Source organism: Mus caroli, chromosome 9, assembly GCF_900094665.2.
Source record: "Mus caroli chromosome 9, CAROLI_EIJ_v1.1, whole genome shotgun sequence".
In the NCBI taxonomy this organism is placed as follows: Eukaryota; Metazoa; Chordata; class Mammalia; order Rodentia; family Muridae; genus Mus; species Mus caroli.
The window spans coordinates 101711011-101734391 of record NC_034578.1 but is presented as its reverse complement, the minus strand read 5'-3'; the positions used below and the strand labels follow the sequence as shown (position 1 = coordinate 101734391).

The following is a 23381-nucleotide window of genomic DNA, read 5'->3' as shown; positions in this document are numbered from 1 at the left end:
CTTTGTGCATGCTAGATACATGACTACCAACTCCGCTATATCCCCAGTGCATGATGTTGTTTTCTTCCACAAAGGAGAGGATTTTCCCAGCAGTGGAAGGCCCACCAGGGTATCTGAGTAGCAGGATCACACACACACTTAGCCTGGTGATATAACTAAGCAAGCCCCTGGCCAGGGTCTGCACAGGTCACAGCACTGGAATGGCCGGGAGAGGCTGCTGCCACTTTGCCAGGACCCAGAGGAGGAGGGACAAAACATCTGGAGGATCATGGTGGACATCTGGGACTTCCCTTAGCTACTTCATGTGGGCCTTTTCATAGTGGGACTTTTACCTGCAGGAGCACATGTCTACACCAGTGTCAGTGACTCAGGGCTTGGTAAGTATGTATTGCATCAGTGTCCAGAGGACTCTGACTGCCCAGTGCCTTGCAGGGGAGCCTGGTCACACAGGTGGCTAGCTGCTCACCTCATTTCAACCCCATGGGAGTCTCCTGTCACTGAGGGTCTGATCTGTCTGAGCTGGGACACAAGGTCATCCCTGTCCCTCAGGATGTGAATGGGACCTTAATAAAAGTAAACCCATGGGGGCTGGAGAGATGACTCAGAGGTTAAAAGCACTGACTGCTCTTTCAGAGGGCATGAGTTCAATTCCCAGCAACCTGTGTGGTGGCTCACAACCATCTGTAATGGGATCCGATGCCCTTCTCTGGCGTGTCTGAAGACAGCTACCATGTACTCACATACATAAATCAATCTTTTTTTTTTTAAGTACACCTGCAATATTGGTACAGCACACTCCATAGCCTACCTGCCTTGATGTTCTTTAGTACAAAGGCGGGTAAGACCTGGCCTTCCAGGCCCTCGGATGGAAGTGTGTCAGACCAAGTTGCAGGTGCCCGCGGGGCAGAACATCTACCACAACTTCCAGCCCAATGTCTAAGCATGCACAGCCCAAAGAGAAGGCGGAGGCCTCCAGAGCTCCTGACTCCGGCCGGCCCGCCTTGTTACACACCTGGTAACACCGAGACGCACTTTCTCCATTGCCAGCTTCATCTCCCCAAACCTCAGGCAAATGGTCTTTAATTTGCCTAAACACCGAAGTTTGGAATTTTCACAGAAGCCATAAAAGCAAGGAAAAAAATGTTGGGTTGGTGAGATGGCTCCTCAGGTAAGCCACAAGACTGCCATTCTGAGTGTGATCCTTAGAATCCACGGGTGAAGGAAAGACCTGAATCCCCAGAGCTGTCTTCTGACCTTTACATGCATGCTGTGGTACGTGTGCAGGCATGTATGTGTAGGCATGTATGTGTGTGTATGTATGTGTGTGCATCATACTTATACAAGAAAGAGAAAGAAGGAAGGAAGGAAGAAGGAACCACAGGAGCTCACACAGTGATTCGGAGAGAGGGCCTCAGGCCACACAGACCTGAGAACTGCAGGAAGAGCGTGGAGGATGTGGCTGCTGTCGGGAGGGGCTGCAGGGCTGTGGGAAGGCAAGATGGGAGGGTGTGAGGGGTGGGGGTGGTTCAGACTGGAGACAGGGAAGCCCTGGAGGAAAATAGACAAAATTAGAGAACTCTCTGGAGAGTGAGCCAAGACTCAGGTTAGAGAAGAGAGCCCAGGAGAGACAGGGAGTGTGAGGTCCCTTGGAGGGGACCAAGGGACACATCAGCCTTGTCTTGGTCTAGAGGAGGCTCAGTGAGCAGCAGAATAAGCGCTTCTGAGTCAATCCTCACTGCGGGGAGAGCTGGAGGGGGCAGAGGGGGAGGAGAAGCCCCTGATGGAGGACAGGGGACAATCTAGGGTGCTGTGAGCCCTGCGTGTGGAAGACAGCCAGGGAGGGGCTGCCCAGCCGAGGTGAATGGATAGCAGGAAGGGAGTGAGGTGCTGGGGACAAAACCCAAGGGCGTAGTGACAAGTGGCTGGGCCAGCCCTTGGCTCAGCCCAGCAAGTGAGGATTTAGGAGCTGGGGCCAGGGGGTGGGGCTGCCAGTGTGACTCATCTTGGGCTTCTGGAGGAAAATCCTCCTAGGATAGGCTCAACAATGGTATTCTATTTCCATCCTGATTTTCCTTTGAGGGGAGGGGAGACAGCGATCTGCCCCCGGTTAGGACAACATTCCCCAGGCAAATACGGCTTCTTTCACTCACAGTTCAAGGCGAGTAAGACATTTTATGTAATATTCTGAAGGACCTTCTACACAGTCAAAAACGAATGGACTCTAAAGTGACAGCCTTTATTTTTAGTCACCTAAGTACCATGGTGATTCTCAAAGAAGTTGCACCAAAATGCAGGCCTGGCAAGTCTGGCCCTGGGCTCCCGGCCCCAGGGCCGTTTTGAAGATGTCTTTCTGTACCAGCATGAGTTCCGAGGTGTCTGCTGAAGGCCCACTAGGATCCCAAGAAAACTCAGGGACCCCCAAACAACTGAATCTAGCTCCTCCTGCCTTGTCCTTGACAGGACCAAGAATCCACAGTGGCCTGACCAGATGCCCTGCATGGCACCGAGCCTGGGCTTGAGCATCTGCTGGCTTGAGGTGACCGAGGGGAAACTCTTGGCTTCCCTGACTGGTGTGACTAGGAAGATAGGGTGAGTTCACAGGGCCTCACAGGTGGCCACACTGCACTGGTGGTCCCTGCAAACTCCCAGAGAAGGGTTCTCTGGGCATTTTAAGGAGGGGTGAGAAAGTCCAGGACCTCGGAGATTAGATTTCTTCCTTAAGGGAAGGTGAAATAATGAAAAGGTCAGGTACAACTTGTGTTGTACCTGTGAGGTCCTCACCTCAGGGAATGGCCCCTGACACCCTCGTGCTCTCTCCCTGGGTTATGTGGGCCTGTCATCATCCCTTCTACTTCCTCATGGTCACCTCCTGCTCATCTCCCGTCTCCTCACCACTGGCCTCCCCTACAGTCTCACCAGCCCCTTTCCTTCTCTGGCCTGGTTTTCTCAAGGTGGGCTTATACTGCATCTTTCTACAACCTTTTTGTTTTGTTTTGTTTTTTGAGACAGGATTTCTCTGTGTAGCCCTGGCTGTCCTGGAACTCACTCTGTAGACCACCAGGCTGGCCTCGAACTCAGAATTCCGCCTGCCTCTGCCTCCCGAGTGCTGGGATTAAAGGCGTGCACCACCACTGCCCGGCTCTACAACTCTTTCTTCTTGTTTATTTCTTCTTTTATCCCACATTTCACTGTGTATTTGGGAAGACGGCAAGAGAGCGGACCTGGGCGAATGTCTTACTGACTGGAATGGCGATCCTGACAGAATGGGCTCTGGGCCTCAGGCTGCAGCTCTCAGGGCTGGGGAGGCCACCTCTGGGAGAAGATTGACACATGTCACCAGGTGGCAGACTGATGCACAGGATGAGTGGAAAGGCTGAGGGACACCTGGCAAACAGTCGGGAGGCCAGTGTGCTCGGGTAGGAAAAGGTACACGAGAGGAATATGGGCTGAGGTCCTGATGGTGGTGGTGCAGGCCTTTAATCCCAGCACTAGGGAGGCAGAGGCAAGCGGATCTCTGAGTTCGAGGTCAGCCTGGTCTATAGAGGTCTACACAGAGAAACCCTGTCTCAAAAAGAAAAACAAAACAATTTAAAAAAAAGAAAAGAAAAAAAGAAAGAAGGAAGTTAGAGTAGAGGACCTAGCCAAAAAGAGGAGGGAAGGAGGAAGCCTTCACTGTGTCACTAAGTCACAGGTCTGAGCAGATGCCATCGGGAAAGATGATATGGTGTCTGCTGGTGGCTGAAGGAACTCTGGGTGAAGACCTGACCCTAGCCCCCGGGTCCCACAAGCAGAGGGATGGAAGGCTCTTCAGAACACAGACCAATGACACATGCTCAGAGTCACAGACCTTCGAGCAGCTACTGTTCCCTCAGCCATTGCCACCACCTGTGCAGAAGACCTACTACATGCAGGACAAGGGACTCTGGCTCCTGAGGCTGTCTAGACATTGCTGTCACCAGTAGAAGTCTGGGAGGGCTGAGTTTTGGCAAAACCGTTCTGCTATCACTGATGGTAAGTGACATATATCTCAGGAGGAATTAAGAAGTGAGCTGTTAGGCACGTGGTGTGCCGGCCACTCTAGCTATACTTCTCAGATACATGGCTAGACTCTCGGGAGGGTCTGCACATGCGCCGGACTCACCGCAGCTTCCCTCGGTTACCCGACTCCCCACTCAGCTCTGGGGACCTTCTTCCCAGCAGCTATGACCCGCCCTGGCCAAAGCACTTCCCTGTGGTCAGGTCTTACTCCAAGGAGAATCCTGGGCCCTCTTGGGAGAGGGAATAGATTCCAGATAGGAGGGCACCTCCTGGGCCTGCTCCATGAGCTGGAAAGTAGGTAACATGGAAGTGGGCAAGGTGGCTAAGCCAGGAGCCACGTCACACGCCTGCCTGGGCAAGAGGAGGAGGAACTGAAGTCTAGCAGGGAAGCCTCGGCCTGAGACATCTTCCCTAGTCTGGAGCAAGACAGAGATCTACTCTGGCTAGGAAAAGACAGCAGCATTGGGCAGAAGGTAGCACTCAGCTGTCTCATAGCAACCATGGTAGCCCCAGCAGGGCTCTGCAGAGAAGGGGTTCCTTCTGTGCTAGCACACACCAGCCTTACGGACCCACACCTTCCCTGCCTGTCTGTCCCCTCAACACCCACATCGCAGCTTCCTAGTGACCCCTGTCCTGGGTGACCCTTGAATCCCATCCTTCCCACCGCCTCTAGGATGTGATACCCTTTCTACTCAAGACATCAGACTCCTTGTGTGTGACACTCAAATGGCACTTGTGGCCACTACTGCTTCCTGAAGCCCAGGGACAACTTCTGTCCCAGGATCCCCTCCTCGCCCCAGCTCATGCTTGGGGCCTGCCTTCCTCTCCTTTGTGTTTGTGGCTGTAGCAGGGGTGTGAACCCCTGGGAAATGTCACAGCTAGTCTCAGTGAGAAGCTTTGGCCTGTAGGACAAAAGAGCAGGATCTTGACTTTGATGGCCCATGCTCACATCTGAACCTGACCAGCTGGCTGACTGGCCTCGGCTACGTTACCACATTCAGGGCTTCAGTTCTTTTGTATGTAAAATACAGCTCTCAAAGCTACTGCAATGCTCACTTAATAACTCATGTTTATTCAACACATACTGTAGGGGTGGGAATAGGGTGCACTGTAGGCAACATGATGCCCCTAGCTCTTGCCCTGGCTGGGCTTTGGAATTTTGGGACACACTGACGTTCCAAAGGAGTTTCCTGTGATCAGTCCTAGGAGGGTCTGAGCCAGTGGGGTGCAAGGAGGTCTATGGCTTCTTATAGCTCCCCTACGATGGAAAACTGTTCTTAATCATTTCCAGGACTGTGGCTGATTTGGGTTCCCCCCAGGAGGTCTCTCTGGAGGGTCTTGGGTTCCCCAGTATCCCCCCAAATACAGGACTCTTATTAGAGGCTAAGGAGTGTCATTAAAAAAAAAAAAAAGGTTCCATTACTCTGGCACACCACTGTGAGTAAAAGTGGTAGGTCTGGGAGAATGTTCTAGGGATGGCTATTGGCTCTAGGAACCTGGACTGTGCTACACACATCTAACTCCTTTGTTCATTTTTTTTTTTTTTTTTAAGNTTTNTTTATTTATTATATGTAAGTACACTGTAGCTGTCTTCAGACACTCCAGAAGAGGGCCCCAGATCTCGTTACGGATGGCTGTGAGCCACCATGTGGTTGCTGGGATTTGAACTCTGGACCTTCGGAAGAGCAGTCGGGTGCTCTTACCCACTGAGCCATCTCACCAGCCCTCCTTTGTTCATTTTAAAGACAGAAAATGTGGAATTAATCTCCCTATTGAATGGTTTTGACTCTACTCAGATTCTCAACATCTAAAACAGAAGCAACGAATGGGGAGTCTCTCTCTGGTGTGAGGTCTTATGAGCTATTAAATCAAAGTACAAATGCCGAGTAGGTAGTCTGTCCCAGCTCTACCCTGCCTCTAGCAAGCACAGGGACAGATCCTTAATGTGTGCACACATGTGTACACAGAGGAAGCCCTGTCTTGCTGATGGTGGACCATGGCCAGTCACATGTGAAGATGACTAGGAACTAGAGGGGGACAGGCTGCTAGTTTGAGTTCAGTCCTTCGTGACACCCAGGCTCTTGGTCACAGCCCACATCAAATGATTTGTTGCACAGGGGCTTTTAACTCTGAGGGTGCCCACACTGGCCCTCAAGCAGCCTGTCAGTTAGACATCTAGTGCATAAATCTTGTTCACAGACAAGTTCCAAGTCTTCCTCTTCCAGGACACGGGTGGCACTTAGAAAGTACGTGATGGACAAATGCTGTGTCCTGAGTATTGGGAGAATAGAGAGAACAAAGTTCCCTGAGCGCAAAGGGCAGCCCAAGGTTGGCGGTGGGTCTGCCTGGCTGTTGGAGAGCACTTAGTTCATTTTAATCCCTGGCTATGGCAAGCTTAAGTGTGGCAGGGGAGGGAGAGGGGTGATCGACACCAGCGACCCCACCCCGAGCATGGCCCTCCAACTGCCTGGCCGTGGGAGAGCCCCCTCCCCCTGACTTTAGGAGAACAGGAAATGGGGCAAGACAAAGTCAGAGCTGGAGTCAAAGGATCTGCGGGTTCCTCCTCTTCCCATCAGCCCTCATTTGATGATTTACAGCTTTAAGGCCGGAACTCTGGAGGGAAGGAATGGAGGTCCTCTCTTCTGAGGACATCTGTAATGCTGAAGTACCCAGGATCACACATAGCTGGCCCATAAAAGAAGAATCTACAGAAATCCCTCACAATCTCTAACCTCCCCCGCTGCCCCCAGCCCCCAGTCTGCTGCAAGCAATACAAGCTTTCCTGGGTCCCGGCTCTGTTTCACATTATCTCAGGGGTATAGGATTTCTCTGCTGTGTTCGTCCGCCCCAGTCCCCATCTCTACTGAGGATTAGCTTTCTTAGGGAAGTACACGGAATGCTATTTTCTATCCTTGGATTAGCCACTGGGATAAGGAATTTTGACTAATTTTCCTTCTCCTGGCTTCATAGCAATCTCTCTTTCCACCTCTCAAACAAGCAGAGCCTCTCCTTAGATGGAGAAGCTATAAAAGGGCCCACCTCCAGCGTTTGTAAAGTCAGATGCTCCTGGGACCTGTGGAGTACTGCTCACACCAGAGGAGACCAAAACACAGCCCTGCCAACGTGGACCTGTGTTTAGGTGCCTCTCCTTGCCAGCCATGGGAAAGCCACCTGGGAAGCCAGGTATCTGACAGAACCTAAGGCACAGGATGCAGGCACGTTTATCCAGAGGTTCTGCTACACTGACTCTACACTGAGCTAAGTAGGCGCAGGAACCTTGGCCACCTTTTACATCCCCAAGCCTGGGAGACTGCTCTGCAGCTGGGAGGCTTGCAAACCATCACTGCAAGCCGGGCAGGCTAGCTGCAACTCCTGCCCAACAGGACAGCTGCAGGGACAGTGAAGGGCATGTGTCATCAGGGTGGGTTTCATACGCTTCCCCTGTCACATGGACACACCAGGGAAAACCCACTTTGCTGCCCTGACTTTTCTTTTTTCTTTTTTTTTTTTTGGGGGGGGGTTCCAAGGCAGGGTTTCTCTGTATAGCCCTGGCTGTCCTGGAACTTACTTTGTAGACCAGGCTGGCCTTGAACTCAGAAATCCACCTGCCTCTGCCTCCCAAGTGCTGGGATTAAAGGTGTTCGCGACCACACCCAGCTGCCCTGACTTTTCTAGAGGCGCCAGCCAGGCCAAGGTCAGGACGAAGCATGGACCCGCTCTCCATGCTGTGCTAGGCTAAGCTCAACCTTCCACTTTCCCTTCTGGGTGCAGCCCCAGAGTAGGAAAAGGGTTTGTGCTCACCTACAGGTTTGAGTCAGAGTGAGTGGAGGGGAATAGCAGGCCTGGTGCAGCTTTTCTGCTTCCCCTGGTTTGGTGTGATGGAACTTCAGCAGAGAGAGCGCCTGGCAGCCAGTGCACAGGGTCAGCTGTGGCTCGGTTCATCGCAGCATCAGCCTGTCTGCAGCTGTCTGACACAAAGCTTACACAGGCCCCTTGCTTGTATTCTGTGTTTGACTCTTCCTTTAAAGGGCTCCAGATGAACAAGAACAGATACTGGAGTCCCTTTACCCATTTCTAAGCACATCCCGCACCAGCCAGAATGAGGGGTCCATGCACGCATCTCATGTGTCCCCCTTCCAGCCTGCCCTACTACTCTAGCTTGAAGCCGCAGAAGAAATCTCCTATGACCAACCGTGACATTCCCAGGCTCCAGAGGTAACCACAGCCACTGCCCAGCCCATTTCACTCTGCAGCTTCTTTGGGGGAGGGGTGTTTCTTTTCACCACAACCGCAGACGGGATGGAAGATGGAAAGCAAGAGATGTCTGCCAGGTCCCTATGGGAGCTGCCATCCAGCCTTCCATGCAATACCAAATGCAAGCTAGGCTTGAAGTGCAGCTAATGAGGTGCGTGCCAGGAGGGGAGGCTGCAGACTGCCTTGACTTGGTAGGGCAAAAGGCGGGAATGGCCTCCCCCACCCTTCCCTATTGTAAAGCCACAGGAGCCTGTGGACTGAATGCCAAAGGCAGAAACAGGGCTGGGGAGGAGGAGCCAGGGACTAGACAGATGTTCTTATTCTTCCCTGGAGTGTCTACAACTAGTTAAAGGCAGGCATCAAGCCTGTCCCCACCACAGATTATACAATGTCTTGTCCCTTGTCTCCCAAGAAGTAACCTCTCAACAGAAAGATAAAGGAGCACAAGTGGCAGGGGCTCAGGCCCTTCTGAACTTGACTGTGCTGAAAGGATAGCCCAGGAATGCCCGTATGAGAGGATAAGAAACTCACTCTGGACTGCCTGTGTGTGGTTAGATGTGCCTGTTAGCAAACGCTGATGTGCAGAGGGTGGTCTTGGGGGAAACAAACAAGCACCCTCTCGTAAGCAGGGACTGCCAGAAGGCATGCGAGGGAACTCTTGCTCTGTACCTTCCCTACAAATTGGGTTTGGGACCCCATGAGAGGACCCATAGGGAAAATGTGTAACTACTTAAGAATCCAGTCTGTTCCTACAATGGACAGCTGGCTTGACTGACAAGGAAGGACATTGAAAGCCCCACAGGCAGCCTAGCAGCGTGGCCAAAGCAGAGGTGTGGGCTAGCGATCTCACCTTTCCCACTAGTGTGGAAGCAGACGCTTTATGCCAGGGGCCCATTAAGCAGGGACTCGGCAGGGTAGGGGCAGTTAGAGTATCTAAATTCCTAAATCAAACAAAACCCCTTGGCCTTGTTGAACGACATCAGCAGAGCTCAACACCTGGAAAACTTAACTGCCAAGGAGCCCCAAGTCAGCAGAGCTGCTATGGTCTGGTTCTTCTCGCTTAAATTTCTAGCCTTGGATTAGAGTGTAGCAGTCTCTATGAGCCACAGGGACCCAACTGTGACATCACTGCATGGCTGGGGCTGGCCTGAAGCACTGCCTGCTATTAAAAAACCAGTTGGAGCAAGAATTTGCAAGAATTTCATGGCTTGGTATTTTTAAAAAGCAGCAAGATGTGAAACTTGAGTCAAAAATAGCTCTGCTGTCGGCTCCTGAAACAGAACCACTGAGCCCCTGGCTAAGCCTGTGCGGGCTGCGCACACAAGCCTCCCAGGCTCCCGAGTCACTGTCGACATCTCCATGCTCCACCCCATGTCCCGTGTCCTGAAGAGAAAACCAGAGCCTCAAATGATCAAGAGTACACCAGGGCCCTGCCGAGCAATCCTTCAGGATTCTGAGTCCACAGTGTAACACAGGGAGCCAATGGGGAGCTGAGCTGATCAAGACTCTAGAGTTAGCCTGCTAGCTAACTTTCCTATAGCGTCAATATAGGGGTGCAAGAGGAAAGAGCATGCAGGTCAGAGCCTATGCCAGAGTCACTCTAGACATGACATCACACAAGCGAATGTGTCAGCCCTAGGGTCTGGGTTGAGTCCTCAGGTCTTGCCATGAGGGACAAGCCTGGCATGGCAGCAGAACAGATTTCACAAGGCCTCCTGGGAAGCCCTGGCTCTACCAGAATTGCTGATGTCTGCTGCCTACCTCAGAAGACAGAAAGGTGGTGAGTACAGTGGTTGCATCCCTGCTTCTGAAGCACCCACATAGCAGCTCACAATAATCTATAACTCTAGATCTAGAGGGTCTAATGACTTCTTCTGAAGGACAATACAGGCAGTGGGACAGCCAGCAGTGCAGAAGCAGCAGGAATGGCCACTCCGAGGGCCTCTCACTGCTGTACCAGTTGCTTCACCCTACAGAAGGCCTTAAGGAGCAAAGCCCAGCCACAGTGGCCAGGCCTTTCTGCTCCTGCTCCTGGCTTTTCCCTTCCGCAGGCTTCAGCCTTGTTAGCAAAACTGACAGAGGCAGGCAGGCCAATGGAGAGATTGATGAGGGAGCCACAGGGCAGTGCATGTGGTGCATGGAGGTGATGAGCTCAGAGTCCTCCCAGGGAAGGCAAACACATATAGGACACACCTTTAATCTTTAAGCTGAGCACCACGCCAGCCAATGTTACACACTGAAACCCTGCCTCTCCGTGCCCCCTCTCCCCATTATTTTCAGGGCTAGAGAGAGGTCAGCCACTAAGAGCCTTGCTGCTCTCCCAGAGGACCTAGGCTTGGTTCCCAGCACCCACATGGCAGCTCACAATAATCTATAACTCTAGATCTAGAGGGTCTGATGACTTCTTTTGGCCTCCACAGGCACCAGACACATGGAATGCACAGAGATACAAGCAGATAAAACACCCATACACATAAAATAAAAATAAATAAATCTTAAAAAAGAAGGAAGAAACACCCACCTTTCCCCCAAGCCAGTTGCTGTTGATGTCTAAGCGAAAAGTCCTAAACGCTGGCTGGGCCTCTCACAGGGGCCTCCCAGGCTACTGCGGTAACTGGATTGTAAGAATGACTGCCATGAAAACTGTCCATCTTTCAGAACTTCAATCTTGGCCCTGGATGCTTTAGTCCAGGATCAACAGCTTCACTCCAGTGCCACTGTCACCTTCTGTGCACCCTCCTCCCCCCAGACACCTGCACTTCCCTGGCAGCTTACAGGACTCCTGGACTTGAATGGCCACTCCTGCTGTTCCCAAGCTATAGGCTCTCAGGGCTGTCCCACGGTGCCACGTACAACACTAGAAACTGCTGGTCTTTATCATAGCTGCCCCAGTCCAGTTTACAGTTAACCAAGGACCTAGTAGGTTTGGCTATACCCTGCACTCAGGAGGCAGAGGCAGGTAGATCTCTGAGTTTGAGGCCAGCCTGTTCTACAGAGCGAATTCCAGGACAGCCAGGGCTACACAGAGAAACCCTGTCTCAGGTGGGGGACTAGGGGTGGAGGAGAAAGAAAGGAAGAAACAGGCCACAGGAATTATATCAAGGTCTACGACATCCAGTTGCCTTCACATCTAGGAAAGTGCATGCGCTGAGACATTTGATAGGCAGGCGGCTTGTTCAGTGAGCATCTCCATGCTTGGTGGGGATGAATGAAGCTGAAGAATCCTGGCTACTCTAAGCATGGAAGACATCCAGCTAGGATCACATCCTCCATGAGCTCAGCAGAGGAACAAGTGAAGCCCCAGGTAGCAGCCTCACAGGGACAGTAAGAACAAGCTGTCTCCTACAGCAAGAGCACAGGCCAGGGTAAGAGAGAGGGAGGGAGGGAGGGAGGGAGGGAGGGAGAAGAGAAGAGAGGAGAAAGAGAGAGAATATGGTGCACATGTGTGTGTTCTGGGCAGATGGCCTCAGGGGCTAGCCTTCTGGGTTCTGAGTTCAGAGCCCTGAGCAAGAACCATGGCTTTGTCCTTCAGGAGGGCCAAGTTTGTTCTAAAGGAAGTGGCTCCGGTGGGCAGTAGCAGAGGCTGAAATGAGGGTATTGCAAATGCAGGGCGAACACTACCTATGTCCCAGCACTTTTATGTAAACTCTCTTAACAGCTAAGACGTCTCTCTAGCCTCAAACTTTTAAAAAAATTATTCATTAGTGAAGGAAGGAAGGTGCACAAAGTCCCCAGCACGTGCACAGAGGGGAGGGGATGGCCCTGAGGGGTCGGTCTCTCCCCTCAGCTTTATGAGGATTCCAGGGATCAAAGACTGGCAGGCACAGCAAATGCCTTACCAAAAAAGAAGGTGAGACATCTTCTGCAGGACACTCTTGATGAAGACATCCTAAACTGTTTAGCAAGAGATGCAGGGATGCAGTGATGCTCTGCCCACGGTGGCTAATCGGGATTACCTGCTTCCTGCCAAAGCCACAGCTGGGTGGACCCAGGCTGGATCCGGGGGAAGCCATTACTGAGGCCTTCTCAGCACCTGGCAAGATGCTAACTTCCATGAAGTCCAAAGGCAAGCTCAAGTGAGGGTACAGAGGAGAGCCCGGGAAGAGCTGCTGGCTCCAGCCAAGTATCAGGATGTGCATACTCAGGGGCTTCCCATCTAAAACAATTTGAGGAGTCTTCAGGCCAGCCAGAAGACTGGGCCGATTGGGAAAATACAGACAGGAAGAAAGGGAGCAAAGGGTCCCACACCTTGCAAGGTCATTTCAAAAGCTGTGTTCCTCTTATAGACGCCTCTGCCCCCAGACAGAGTTTCTCTATGTACCCTGTCCTAGAACTCAATCTGTAGACTAGGTTGGCCTTGAACTTAGAGATCCACCTGCCTCTGCCTCCTGAGTGCAGGGATTACAGGCGTGCACCACTATACCTGGCTTGTAAATACACTTTTGAAACTTAATGTGTGCACTTTACAAACATGGGAGTCTCTAAAAGGTAAAACCAGCTCAACCCCAACGTGGGGCTAAAGAACTGATTTCTGATGTAGTACAAACCTTACGGGTAGCTGGGAATCTGAGGGCCTGCAAGGCGTCTTGACGCCAGGGGCCACCTTGTTGCCTTGGGAGGCTGGAGCCTCAGTTTTGCTGATCTCTCCATCCATTTCCTTGACCTGCAGTGAAGTCTGGCTCCCAGGAGCAAGCCTATGACAGCTCTGCCTCTTGCCTAAGTCTCTGTCTCACATTCCTCTGGCTTCTGCCAGGCCAAGCTCCAGCTCTGGTGTCTTCAGTGTCCCATCACTTCTGGGTTGCTGTTCTGTAACCCCCACCAGAGGACTCAAAACCTCCATGCCTGGCTCTTAGCTTCTGGAATGGCCCCAGCTGCCTGCTCCCCCTTAAAGCCTGACTCTGACGTCACATTCAGTTAAGGAGACCTCTCAGGGATGGCACTGGGTTTCACACAAGGGCAAACAGAATGGGCTCAGTGAATGTGTGTTCACAGGGGGAACCATCACTGCTATTGGAAGGGCTGAGAAATGGCTGCCTTGGGCCTGGGAAGGGCTAGCTTCAGGAGGCAGTAGACAACTGGAGGAAGGCTTTGTGGTGCTGTCATACAGAAGGCTCTGGCCCCAGCAAGCCTTGGGTTGTAGCAATGGGAAGAGCAGCTCCTAACATGACAAGAGTACAAAGCCCGCTGGGCACTGCTTGATGAGCCCCACGGGTGAGCATATTTCATATTCCCAGAGCCCTGGAGACTGGGTGCATTCCAGCCCTATAGGAGGCTTAGGTTTTCCTCGGATCACCAGAAGCCAGAGATACTCTGAGCCCTGAGGGGGGAGGAGGAGTGGTGCTTAGTTTCCCGAATTTAGGACTTTTCTAAGAGGGCTGCTTGGGGCAGAGTGTCACCCTGGAGAGGGCTGGGAATTTGTGTCTGTCCCTCAGACTGGAGGTAAACAGACTACAAGCATCCACAGAGGCTGTCTTGTCACCACCCACACCCCCAGACAAGACTGTTTACTAAGAAGGTAGGTTTTGTTTGTTTATATTTTTTGTTGCTCAGGTTGGCCTCACACTGTTGATCCTCTTGCTTCAGCATTGCAAGTGCCAGGATTGCCAGTGTGAACTACGAGTTCAGCTTTAAGAACTAGGGCCCTAGCTGGGTGGCAGTGGTGCATATCTTTAATCCCACCACTTGGAAGGCATAGGTAGGAGAATCTCTGTGAGTTCGAAGCCAGCCTGATCTACAGCACAAATTCCAGGACAGCCAAAACTACATAGAGAACCAAAAACAAACAAAAACAAACAAACAAACAAACAAACAAACAAACACAAGAAAAGAAAGAAAGAAAAAACCCTAGGGTCCTCTGTAACAGGGTACTGGAGGGCCCATGACTCATTCAGAAATCATCCCTGTCCACCATCCAGCACAATGGCATGGCTCTCACTGGATGGATGCTCTGCAGGATAGAAGTGTAAGCAACCCAGGCGGTACCATCTCCTTCTAGGGGGCCTTGAGGAGGAGGAAAAGGGCAGGAAGTCTGCTCACACAGTACAACAGATGATTCACGTGGACATCGCTGAAGTGGAAGTCAATGCTGAGGTGGCCAGAGCACAGATAGCTTTAGGACCAAGCACATAGTGTTGAGGGAGTAGCACCCTAGGCCAGCACTCACATACTAAATGGAGTCCTGCTCAGCAAGCCACTTGAAAAGGAAGGTGGCATCAGCTGCCTGGGCTCAGCCTCAGGAGAGGGCTGGTTCAGTTAGGACCAGGCCTCCCAAGAGCATGGTCTGAAGAACTCAAATGTACCATGTAGAAAAGGGGGCTGAGCTTGTGTGGGGCGGTAAGGAATCCGAGCTTCCTCAAGACACAGTGGGTTCAAGGGCAACTCTTTTCACTTCGTGGTACCAAAGAACACATGGGCACTGTCAGAAGAGAAGACCACTGTGGAGTTGCAAAGGGACCAGTGTCAAGTAGGACGTCCTGACACCCAGCTGCTGGCCACTTCTACTCTGTGATCCGCGTTTCTTACAAAGCTACTACCATCCTCCTGATTGCTCACACAAACAACCCCCCGTGTCAGCAGCAGGAGATGTTTTGGGAGCTGTATGCCTGTATTTTTAGCCGTCTTCTCAGACTTAATTTCCAGTTTTATCCCGTGAAGTCCTAATGACTCCAGCTGCCCTGACCTCTCACTCAAAGAGGCTGTGAAGAACAGGAGGCAGTTTCTGTCGGGCTTCAAGTGAGTTTTTCATCTTCAAACCTTGGCACACTGCTTGTGTCTCTTCAGAGAAGGCGTTCTTTCTTCTCAGGGGTTAACAGGCTTCCCAGAATGTCTGTACACTGTGCTCTGGAGTCCCACAACCCTAAGAGCAGCCACTCAGTCTCTCCCGTGGGTACCTCCATCTATGTGCCCAGGGCTTAGAGTCCGGGAAGGCCTAGCAGGTGGTTTGAGCTCCACTTCTATTGGCTGTCCTCTGCAGGCCTCCTGTAGGGCTGAGCTGGGGCAGCTCTGCCTCTCCCTGCATTTACAGTCTTTCCTGCAGGCTGCCAGCACAGTAGCAATCTGTAGGGTCCCTGCCAGGCATCTAAAGCCACGGCACCAGGGAGACAGAGCATCTTTCAACACTGCCTTGCCCACTGCTCCCCTTGTGCCACATGTCAGCTACCCTGGATTGGTTCCTCCAGACCACAGGCAGGTTGCTCTTCTGTCAGGGCCTCCCTCAGATGTGATGCTCCTCTGGGCAACCACGGTGAAGCTGCCACCCTTGTTGGGGTCCATTGCTTTTACTGAAGGTTCTATGCTGTAAGTTAAGCTCCCAAGAGCAGGACCCACATTCACCTCACTGAAGAGGTCCACAGGCCATAGGAAACGTTTACTCAGCAGATACCTGGAATCAGGCAAGAGCCAAGCACTCTGCAGAGATTCAAATCCGCTAACCCTTACCAAGACAGCAAAGGTCAGCGCCCCGACCTCCTGTGCATCAGTCAGGGCACCGGAGTTTAAAGCACTAAAGGGGCCATCCCACAGGCAGCTGGGCAAAGCACAGATGGCACTGAGTTCAAAGCCAGGCTTGCAGAGAGTCTAGCTCCCAGGCTCCTGCTCCCGCCAGGTGAGAACAGCATGAATGGACAGTGTTCCTCTCAAAGCACTGTTGTGACCCAGCCATACCAGGGTAGGCAAACTCTGGCGGGACTTGTGTGGTGATTTTGGAGTCTAGTGGCTGGGGCTTCCATTGCTTTTGATAAAGTCAGAATCCCAGGGAAGACACTGATATTTCATTAATGTCAGCTAGAAAATAGATCCATTCTGCCCCCCAGACCCTCCTTTTATACTCACAGAAACCAACCTACCTACTTACCTTTACCTTCCTCTCTCTCTCTCTCTCTCTCTCCTAAGATACTATGTAACCTTGGTCAGTCTAGAACTTATTAAGAGCAGCCTGAAGACTAATTATAGACCAGGCTGGCCTCAAACTCATAAACACCCACTTGCCTCTGCTTCCCCAGTGCTAAAACCAAAGGTGTAAGCACTGTGCTGGCTAGTTTTATGTCAACTTGATACAAGTATAGTAATCTGGGAAGAGGGAACCTAAATTAAGAAAATGCTTTCATAAGATCAGGCTGCTGGTAAGCCTTCAGGGCATTTTCTTAGTGATTGATGAGGGAGGGAGCAGCCCACCATGGGAGGAGCCACCCCTGGGCTGGTGGTCCTGGATTCTTTAAGAAAGCAGGTTGAGCATCAGCTCCTGCTTTCAGGTTCCTGCCCTGTTTTTTTTTTTTTTTTTTTTTTTTTTTTTTTTTTTTTGGTTTTTCGAGACAGGGTTTCTCTGGGTAGCCCTGGAACTCACTTTGTAGACCAGGCTGGCCTCAAATTTAGAAATCTGCCTGCCTCTGCCTGGGACTAAAGGCATGCACCACCACGCCCGGCTCTCCTGCCCTGTTTTAAGTTCCTATCCTGACTTCCACTTTCTAGTTTGTCATTAGAGGAAGCATAAGCCAAATAAATCCTTTTCCCCCAACTTGTTTTGGTTTTTGGTCATAGTGTTTCATCACAGCAACAGAAATCATAACAAGACAGGCACCATGCCTTTGATCCAGTGAAGGACATGGACCATGAGGAACACAAAGGCACTCTAAGCTTGCCTTTAAAAACTTAGCAGTTGCTGGGGATGGTGACAGACACACACCTTTGACAGCAATACTGAGTGAGGCTGGAGTAAGGGGGTCTCCAGTTCAAGGTCAGCCTAGGCCAACCAAGTAATCCTGGCTCATTGGTATTAAAACTCAATACCAGCCAACCAACATCAAGCCAAGCAAGACAGCCATGAAGACGAGAGGTGTAGCCCATCCGGCCCTACCTGCGTGAGGATGTCCAGCTGGCCCACGATGTGCTCCAGTGTGCTGGTCAGTGTCTGAGGCATGCTGATGGACTCCTGGGGCTCGCCTTGAACTGATTCCAGACTCCTGTCTCTGCCTGGTGGGACAGGCAAATCCATTTTTGGCTAAAGACAGAAAGAGACCAGGCCCTCAGTCTATTTAGTAGTTGAGGAAACAAGAAGAGCATCTCTAGAGGATTATCTGAGAAGCCAGGAGGGCCGAGGAAATGGCTTCTATGTCAGCAGAAACAGCAGGGACAGGACACGCACCCCTTCCACACACCAACGTCCACATGCCCATCTTTCATGGCAGAGACTGGGGAGAAGTGGAGTTGAGTGCCCGGCAGTCCATACTAGATGGGGCCTGAGCACAGGGCAGGTGGAGCCCTGAGTGGTCCGAGCACTCTCAGGTCTCAGAGGTCCTCAGGGAGGCTGGTCCAGCTTACAACTCTTCACTCTCAGGCACCAACCAGGATGCTTTGTGGGGAAGTCAGAGACATGAAGGCTGCAAGGCCCTGAAGCCCCTCTTCTCCCAGACAGCTTGATTTCAACTCTGCCCTCCCAACGGCCCAGCAGCTGTGGTCCAGAAATTAGAGGGGATGTTCCAACCCCTGCCCTGCCCCAGATCCCCTGGAAAAACAAAGATCTCTATGTGACTCTTGTGCCCAGATGGCTGGCAGGAGCCAGAATCCACAGGACAGCCACAGCTGACTTGCTTCAAACAGGACTCCAGAAATGGGAGGCACTTGGGTTTTTATGACTTGAAGAGTGACTAAGCTCCCAAATCATAAAAGTAGAGCCCCTCTCTGTACTCGAATGAAGGCTTCTCCTGTCCCAGGAAGCAGCCTGCATATATGGAGCACGATTCCCTGAGCATGGTACGGGTACCTGGAGGCAGCTCAGCAGATGCCACAGTCTTAATCCTGCAGCTAGCTCCACAATGCAATAGTGACCCATGCTCTGGGTCAGTCCCCAAGCTTTGATGACCCACACATGTCTAGTGGACACTCCAGAGGTACCATGTCACCCCCGGGCTCTGTCCAACCCAATCCACCTCCGTCTACACCCTCTCCTGCTTGTGCCCTGGCACTCACACAGTATTCTCCTCCCTATGGATGCTTTGCCTACCCTCTCACTCTGCTAAAAGTACCTGTCCTCCCCAGCAGGAGTTTCTCTGCCCCTGAACACCTGGGCCTCCTCCTTCCCACCCTGTTCCTCTAGCTACGTCATCTTCAGAACAAGGGCTAGCACAGAGGCAGAGGAATTGGTTCTGACTGTTCAGGGGGCTCCAGTGTGGGCTGTGCTTGTCACACCTTTCCTCATACTTGTGGACCACCCTTGTACCACAGAGCTAAGCCTACTGCACCCAGAAGCTGCCAACCTCCCAGAACCACAGGCAGTGGAGTATACTGGGGACAACTGAGACTCAGCTAGGATAGCACCCAGCCCTGACAGCACTGGGATGCCTGCAGACCCATCATCAGCTGGCTGTTTACATCTCCCCTCAGTGTCAACCCAACTGTGGGGATGACCTGGCCTGGGCATGCTCACCAGGACTACATCACCGTCCTTGGAAAGAATGGACGCAGGAGAGGGCTCACGTGACAAAGGAATGCATGACAGGTCAGCATGTGGAATCTACCTGAATATTTCTCTTTATCAGGAAAGAGTTCTGATCTTATAAACCACAAACTCTCAAGGACATATTGATGCGAACTTGAAAAATGCCAGCTCTGGTGGCCAAAGAACTTGAGTGTGAGACGTGAGCCAAAGGGACATTCTTGAGGAGATTGGTGTCATGACCACGTGCCTACTGTTGACATGCCTGCTGTGTGATGTGGACATTTCCTAAGCTCTTGGCTATCAGGACCATGGCTCTTCCAGTCCTGGAATCGATGTACCCAGAAGCCCATTCCATAAGGAAACACTTCAGAAGCCTGCCAGCCTTGCCAAGACAGCTTGGACTCAGCACAGTGATCTCCAGGCTCAGGTGCTTCTGTCACAGGTGAGGAGAGGCCTTGACTCTATCACTCTAGCTAGTATCTCTACCTTCTCATCTGTAAAATGGGGTCAGTAAGTTAGACGAGCTCACCTGAAGTCACCATCAAGTCTTGTGCCCCTGCCCACTCCTTTCAGACAGACACACTCTTCCTCAAGGCAGGAGAACTGTGGACCCACCAGAACAGACTACTGAGAGAAGGTTAGAGGCATCCTGTCCCGACAGCAGGCATCTTCCTGGGTATGGCCAGGCTGGTGCTGCCTGCTGCCTGCTGCCCAGAAAGGAGGGATGGCAATTCTGAGTGTTTCTGCAGAGCAGCCTGGAAGCTGCCAGTGCTGAGCTGAGCTTCTGGAAACAGGGGATGATGAAGTGGGGGTGGGGAGTGAGCGCCAACTTTAGCAATCTCCGTCTGTGCCAAAGCTGAGCAGATCCAAGGGAGCAGCAAAGACTGGAGCTGTGGTGCTCCGAGCTGGAGAAGTGGTTCCAGGGGATTTATGTGTTCCCATGGATACCATGGGTCTGGGCTGTCTTCATGCCACAACAAAGGAAACTGAGGAAAGAAATGCAAATCCCAGCAGGTGGAGGCTAAGACAAGAGGGCTGTGACTTCCAGGGTAGCCTGGGCTACATGTGGAGACATACGGGATGGCAGGATGAGGACACGTGCTTACTGAGCTCAGTCCCAAACCCATGGCAGAAGGAAAAAACTGACTAACACACTGCCCTCTGCCCTCCATGCACACAAGACACTACACACAGACTGGTGCAGTCATACACACTCAATTTAAACAAACTGTGTGTGTGTGTATATATGTGTGTGTATAGTTTTTGAGATAGGGTTTCCTGTGTAGCCTTGGCTGTACTAGAATTCATTCTATAGACCAGTCCGGCCTTGAACTCAGCTTCCCGGGTGGTAGGATTAATTAAAAAAATGAAAAATATAATAATAAAAATAAAAATGTAATAGGAAAACAATTAAGAAGGATCTGGGGTTTCTGGAAGCTGTGTATGGCCCCTGTAACCCCAGCCCTCGGGAAGCTGAGGCAGGAGGATCACAAATGTGAGGCCAGCCTGGGACTCCAAGTGAACTTAAGGCCATGGTCTGGGCCATCCTGTCTCAAAAGAACAAAGCCTAGAATCACCACACTGAGGCTGGCCAGTGATGTTTACCTGTCATCTACTGTGAGCCCTGATCTAACGTCACCTCATTAACTCCTCGAGGCTCCTTCATGGTAGGGATGGCTTTATTATTTTTCAGTCTAAGTGTTCTCTCAGGAAAGATCACCCTGATATGTTATATACTTTCTCAAAAGCACTCTGCTGGGATCTAACCTCAAAGCACAAATCCCTGGCTATCAGGTGGTCTGTGGTAGGTGATAGGTCAGGTGCCTGCAGCTGGACTTGGTTGCGCACTTTCTCCTTAGTGTCTTTGTGGAGGCCAGCAGCTCCTCTGAGCCGATCCATTTCTGCATCACTGCCCTCCCTGTCTATCCTGGAATGTCTGTCTGCCCAGGTGAGAACAGAGGCCCTCCACAAACACTTGATGCCTGGATGGGCCCAACCCACAGGAGCAGTGAGATTCCTGTGACAAGACCTCTTCACCATCTGCATTGCAGCAAAGGGCCACAGCCCCACCCCAACAGCCCTGCTGTCGCTCACCTGCACTCCAGCATTCAAGAGCTGTAGCATTCCCTGAGAAGCCCTGTGAATAAGCACAAAAGCAGACACAGGAAAGCTAAGTGCCAAGGTAGTAGAGCCCTAGTAATGGAGTTGCAGATGCAATAGCAGTGCAGAAGAGCGAAGATCATAGCAGTTTAACATGAAGCATCCTAGGGCCACAGTGGTTCTTGGGTGGGATACTTACGCTTGGAGTCATCAGGGCACACACCTTTGGTCCTGACCGTCAGGTGTTTTCAAAGCTTTAACAGAGGATTTGCCACCCCTGAATGTGGGTGGCAACATCCCACAGGCCGTGGTCCCAGGCTGAGTAAAAGAGAAGAACTGAGCGGAACTCCAGCATCCGTCTCTTTCTGTTTCCTGGCTTGCGGCCACTAGTTCACGCTCTGCCACCATGCCTTTCCAGCAGCACAAACTGTATCCTCTCAAACTGGGAGCTGAAATAAACCTCCCTTCCTTCCTTCCCTTCTTCTTCTAGGTACTTTCCCACAGCAGGGGAAACGAAACTAATAACACAGTGCATCCTAAGTAAACTCCCTACCAAGGTCAGTCCACAGGTACAGTTCCACACTATGCCTTTTACATCAAATGCTATTTTAGACCAAACCCACAAGAAACATGTGGAGACTCCCTTGGGACCTGTAGGGGTCTCTTCTCAGGCCACCCAGGAGTAGGATTCTAGGCTCTGCCAGCATGTTTAAAGGATGTCTGCGTAGGTTCTTTCCTTCTGCCAGCTCCCTGTCATATGCCACCATGGGCTCCACCCTTCATACACAGCAGGGATGCATTAAAATCACTATCTCAGTCACCCAGGCACACGAGGCATCAACCCATGAAATCTCATTAAAAACAAACCTGAACCGCCTGTAGGTCTTTGCTGTCAGAGAAATCACTCTGGATCGATTTCCTGGCTGGTCTCTAGGTTGGCTGACTATTCAAAGGGCCTAGGATACTGGGAGTTGGGGAAAAGCAGCAATCCTCCCCTAAGAAGAAAAAGGGGAATAACCTGAAAGAGCCAAGCTTTTTTTCCCTTCCAGAGAATCTGGGTTCTGTACCTAGCACCATGCAGTGTGGCTTACAACTACTCCTTTTTACATTTTTTCAAAGATGTATGTATTTATTATATGTAAGTACACTGTAGCTGTCTTCAGACACTCCAGAGAGGGCATCAGATCTCATTGTGGATGGTTGTAAGCCACCATGTAGTTACTGGGATTTGAACTCAGGACCTTTGGAAGAGCAGTCAGTGCTCTTAACCACTGAGCCATCTCTCCAGCTCCTTACAACCACTGTTAACTCTAGTTCCAGGGGATTTGACACCCTCTTCTGATCCCCTTGGGCACAAGGCATGTATAGACATGTAGGTAACACATCATACACATACATTTTTAAAAGAAAGGAAGAAAGAACTGTCCTGTCCGCCTCCAAAAGGGCTAAGGTTAGGGACACAGCTCAGTGTGCTTCCCTAGCACACCCAAGGCCCTTGGTCTGATCCCTGTGCTGCGTAAGACTAGCACGGGGGCCCACGGCAGTCGTGCAGTTACTTAAAAGCTTATACTAGCATAAGCTTTGTATTATACCCATTATATGTTCTAGCCATACACTGTACGAAAAACAGAAGCAGGACTGGAGAGATGGCTCAGTGGCTAAGAGCACTGACTCCTCTTCCAGAGGTCCTGAGTTCAAATCCCAGCAACCACATGGTGGCTCACAACCATCTGTAATGGGATCCAATGCCCTCTTCTGGTGTGCCTGAAGAAAGACAGGATGTACTTACTACATAAAATAAATAAATAAATCTTAAAAAACAAAAGAAAGAAAACCAGAAGCATATATCCATAGACATATGAACATGCATATGAAAGCCCACAGCAGTTTAGTGTTGTTGTCTGTAACCCAATGCTTACCCTCAGGGAGATAAACAGACTGGGATGTATCCACTCCACTGGCTCCTCCTCAGTAGTAAAAAGTATGACTACTTACACATGTAACAACGTGGATCAGTGTCAAAATAATTAGGCTGGAAGAAACCAGCTCAAATGAGTAAGTAATTGTATGATCCCACTTTCATAAGTTCTAAGAGGCACAAACTAACTTAGGCAGTAAACTCACTATGTGAGGCTGGGGGGACGGGTAAAGGGCCTGGCCGGCCAGAATAAGGACTGGGGCTGTACTCACAGCCTCATAAAGCTGAGCAGGTGTGTCGGCGGCTGGGAACCCCAGTACTCTGGGGATGGGGACAGAATTCCAAGAGCCAGATGGCTAGCTGAATCAGCAAGCTCTGGGTTCAGGGGATAATTGAATGTCACACTCCACAAGCACGTGCACACATTAGCTGCATATACATGTAGCCACACATGTTTACATGTTACTCACACATATGTGCAAAAACCTCTCAAAAAACAAAAACCAAACAAATAAAAACCCACCCCACAACAGCTGTGCATGACAGCTCCTGCCTTTAACCTCAGCAGAGACTGAGGCAGACAGGTCTCTAGGAGTTGGAGGCCTGCCTGCTTGCATAGCAGGTTCCAGCCAGCCAAAC

The 23381-nt window shown here is 51.2% G+C and overlaps 1 protein-coding gene across 1 annotated transcript in view; it reads right to left on the bottom strand.

The window, feature by feature from the left end:
- Poc1a (POC1 centriolar protein A) overlaps positions 1–23381 on the bottom strand; it is a 68506-nt gene that overhangs the window by 2540 nt on the left and 42585 nt on the right. Inside the window, exon 10 of the mRNA XM_021172097.1 lies at positions 17144–17287. Within this exon, the coding sequence (XP_021027756.1) occupies positions 17144–17287 (144 nt within the window). The remainder of the gene's footprint in view (positions 1–17143; positions 17288–23381) is intronic.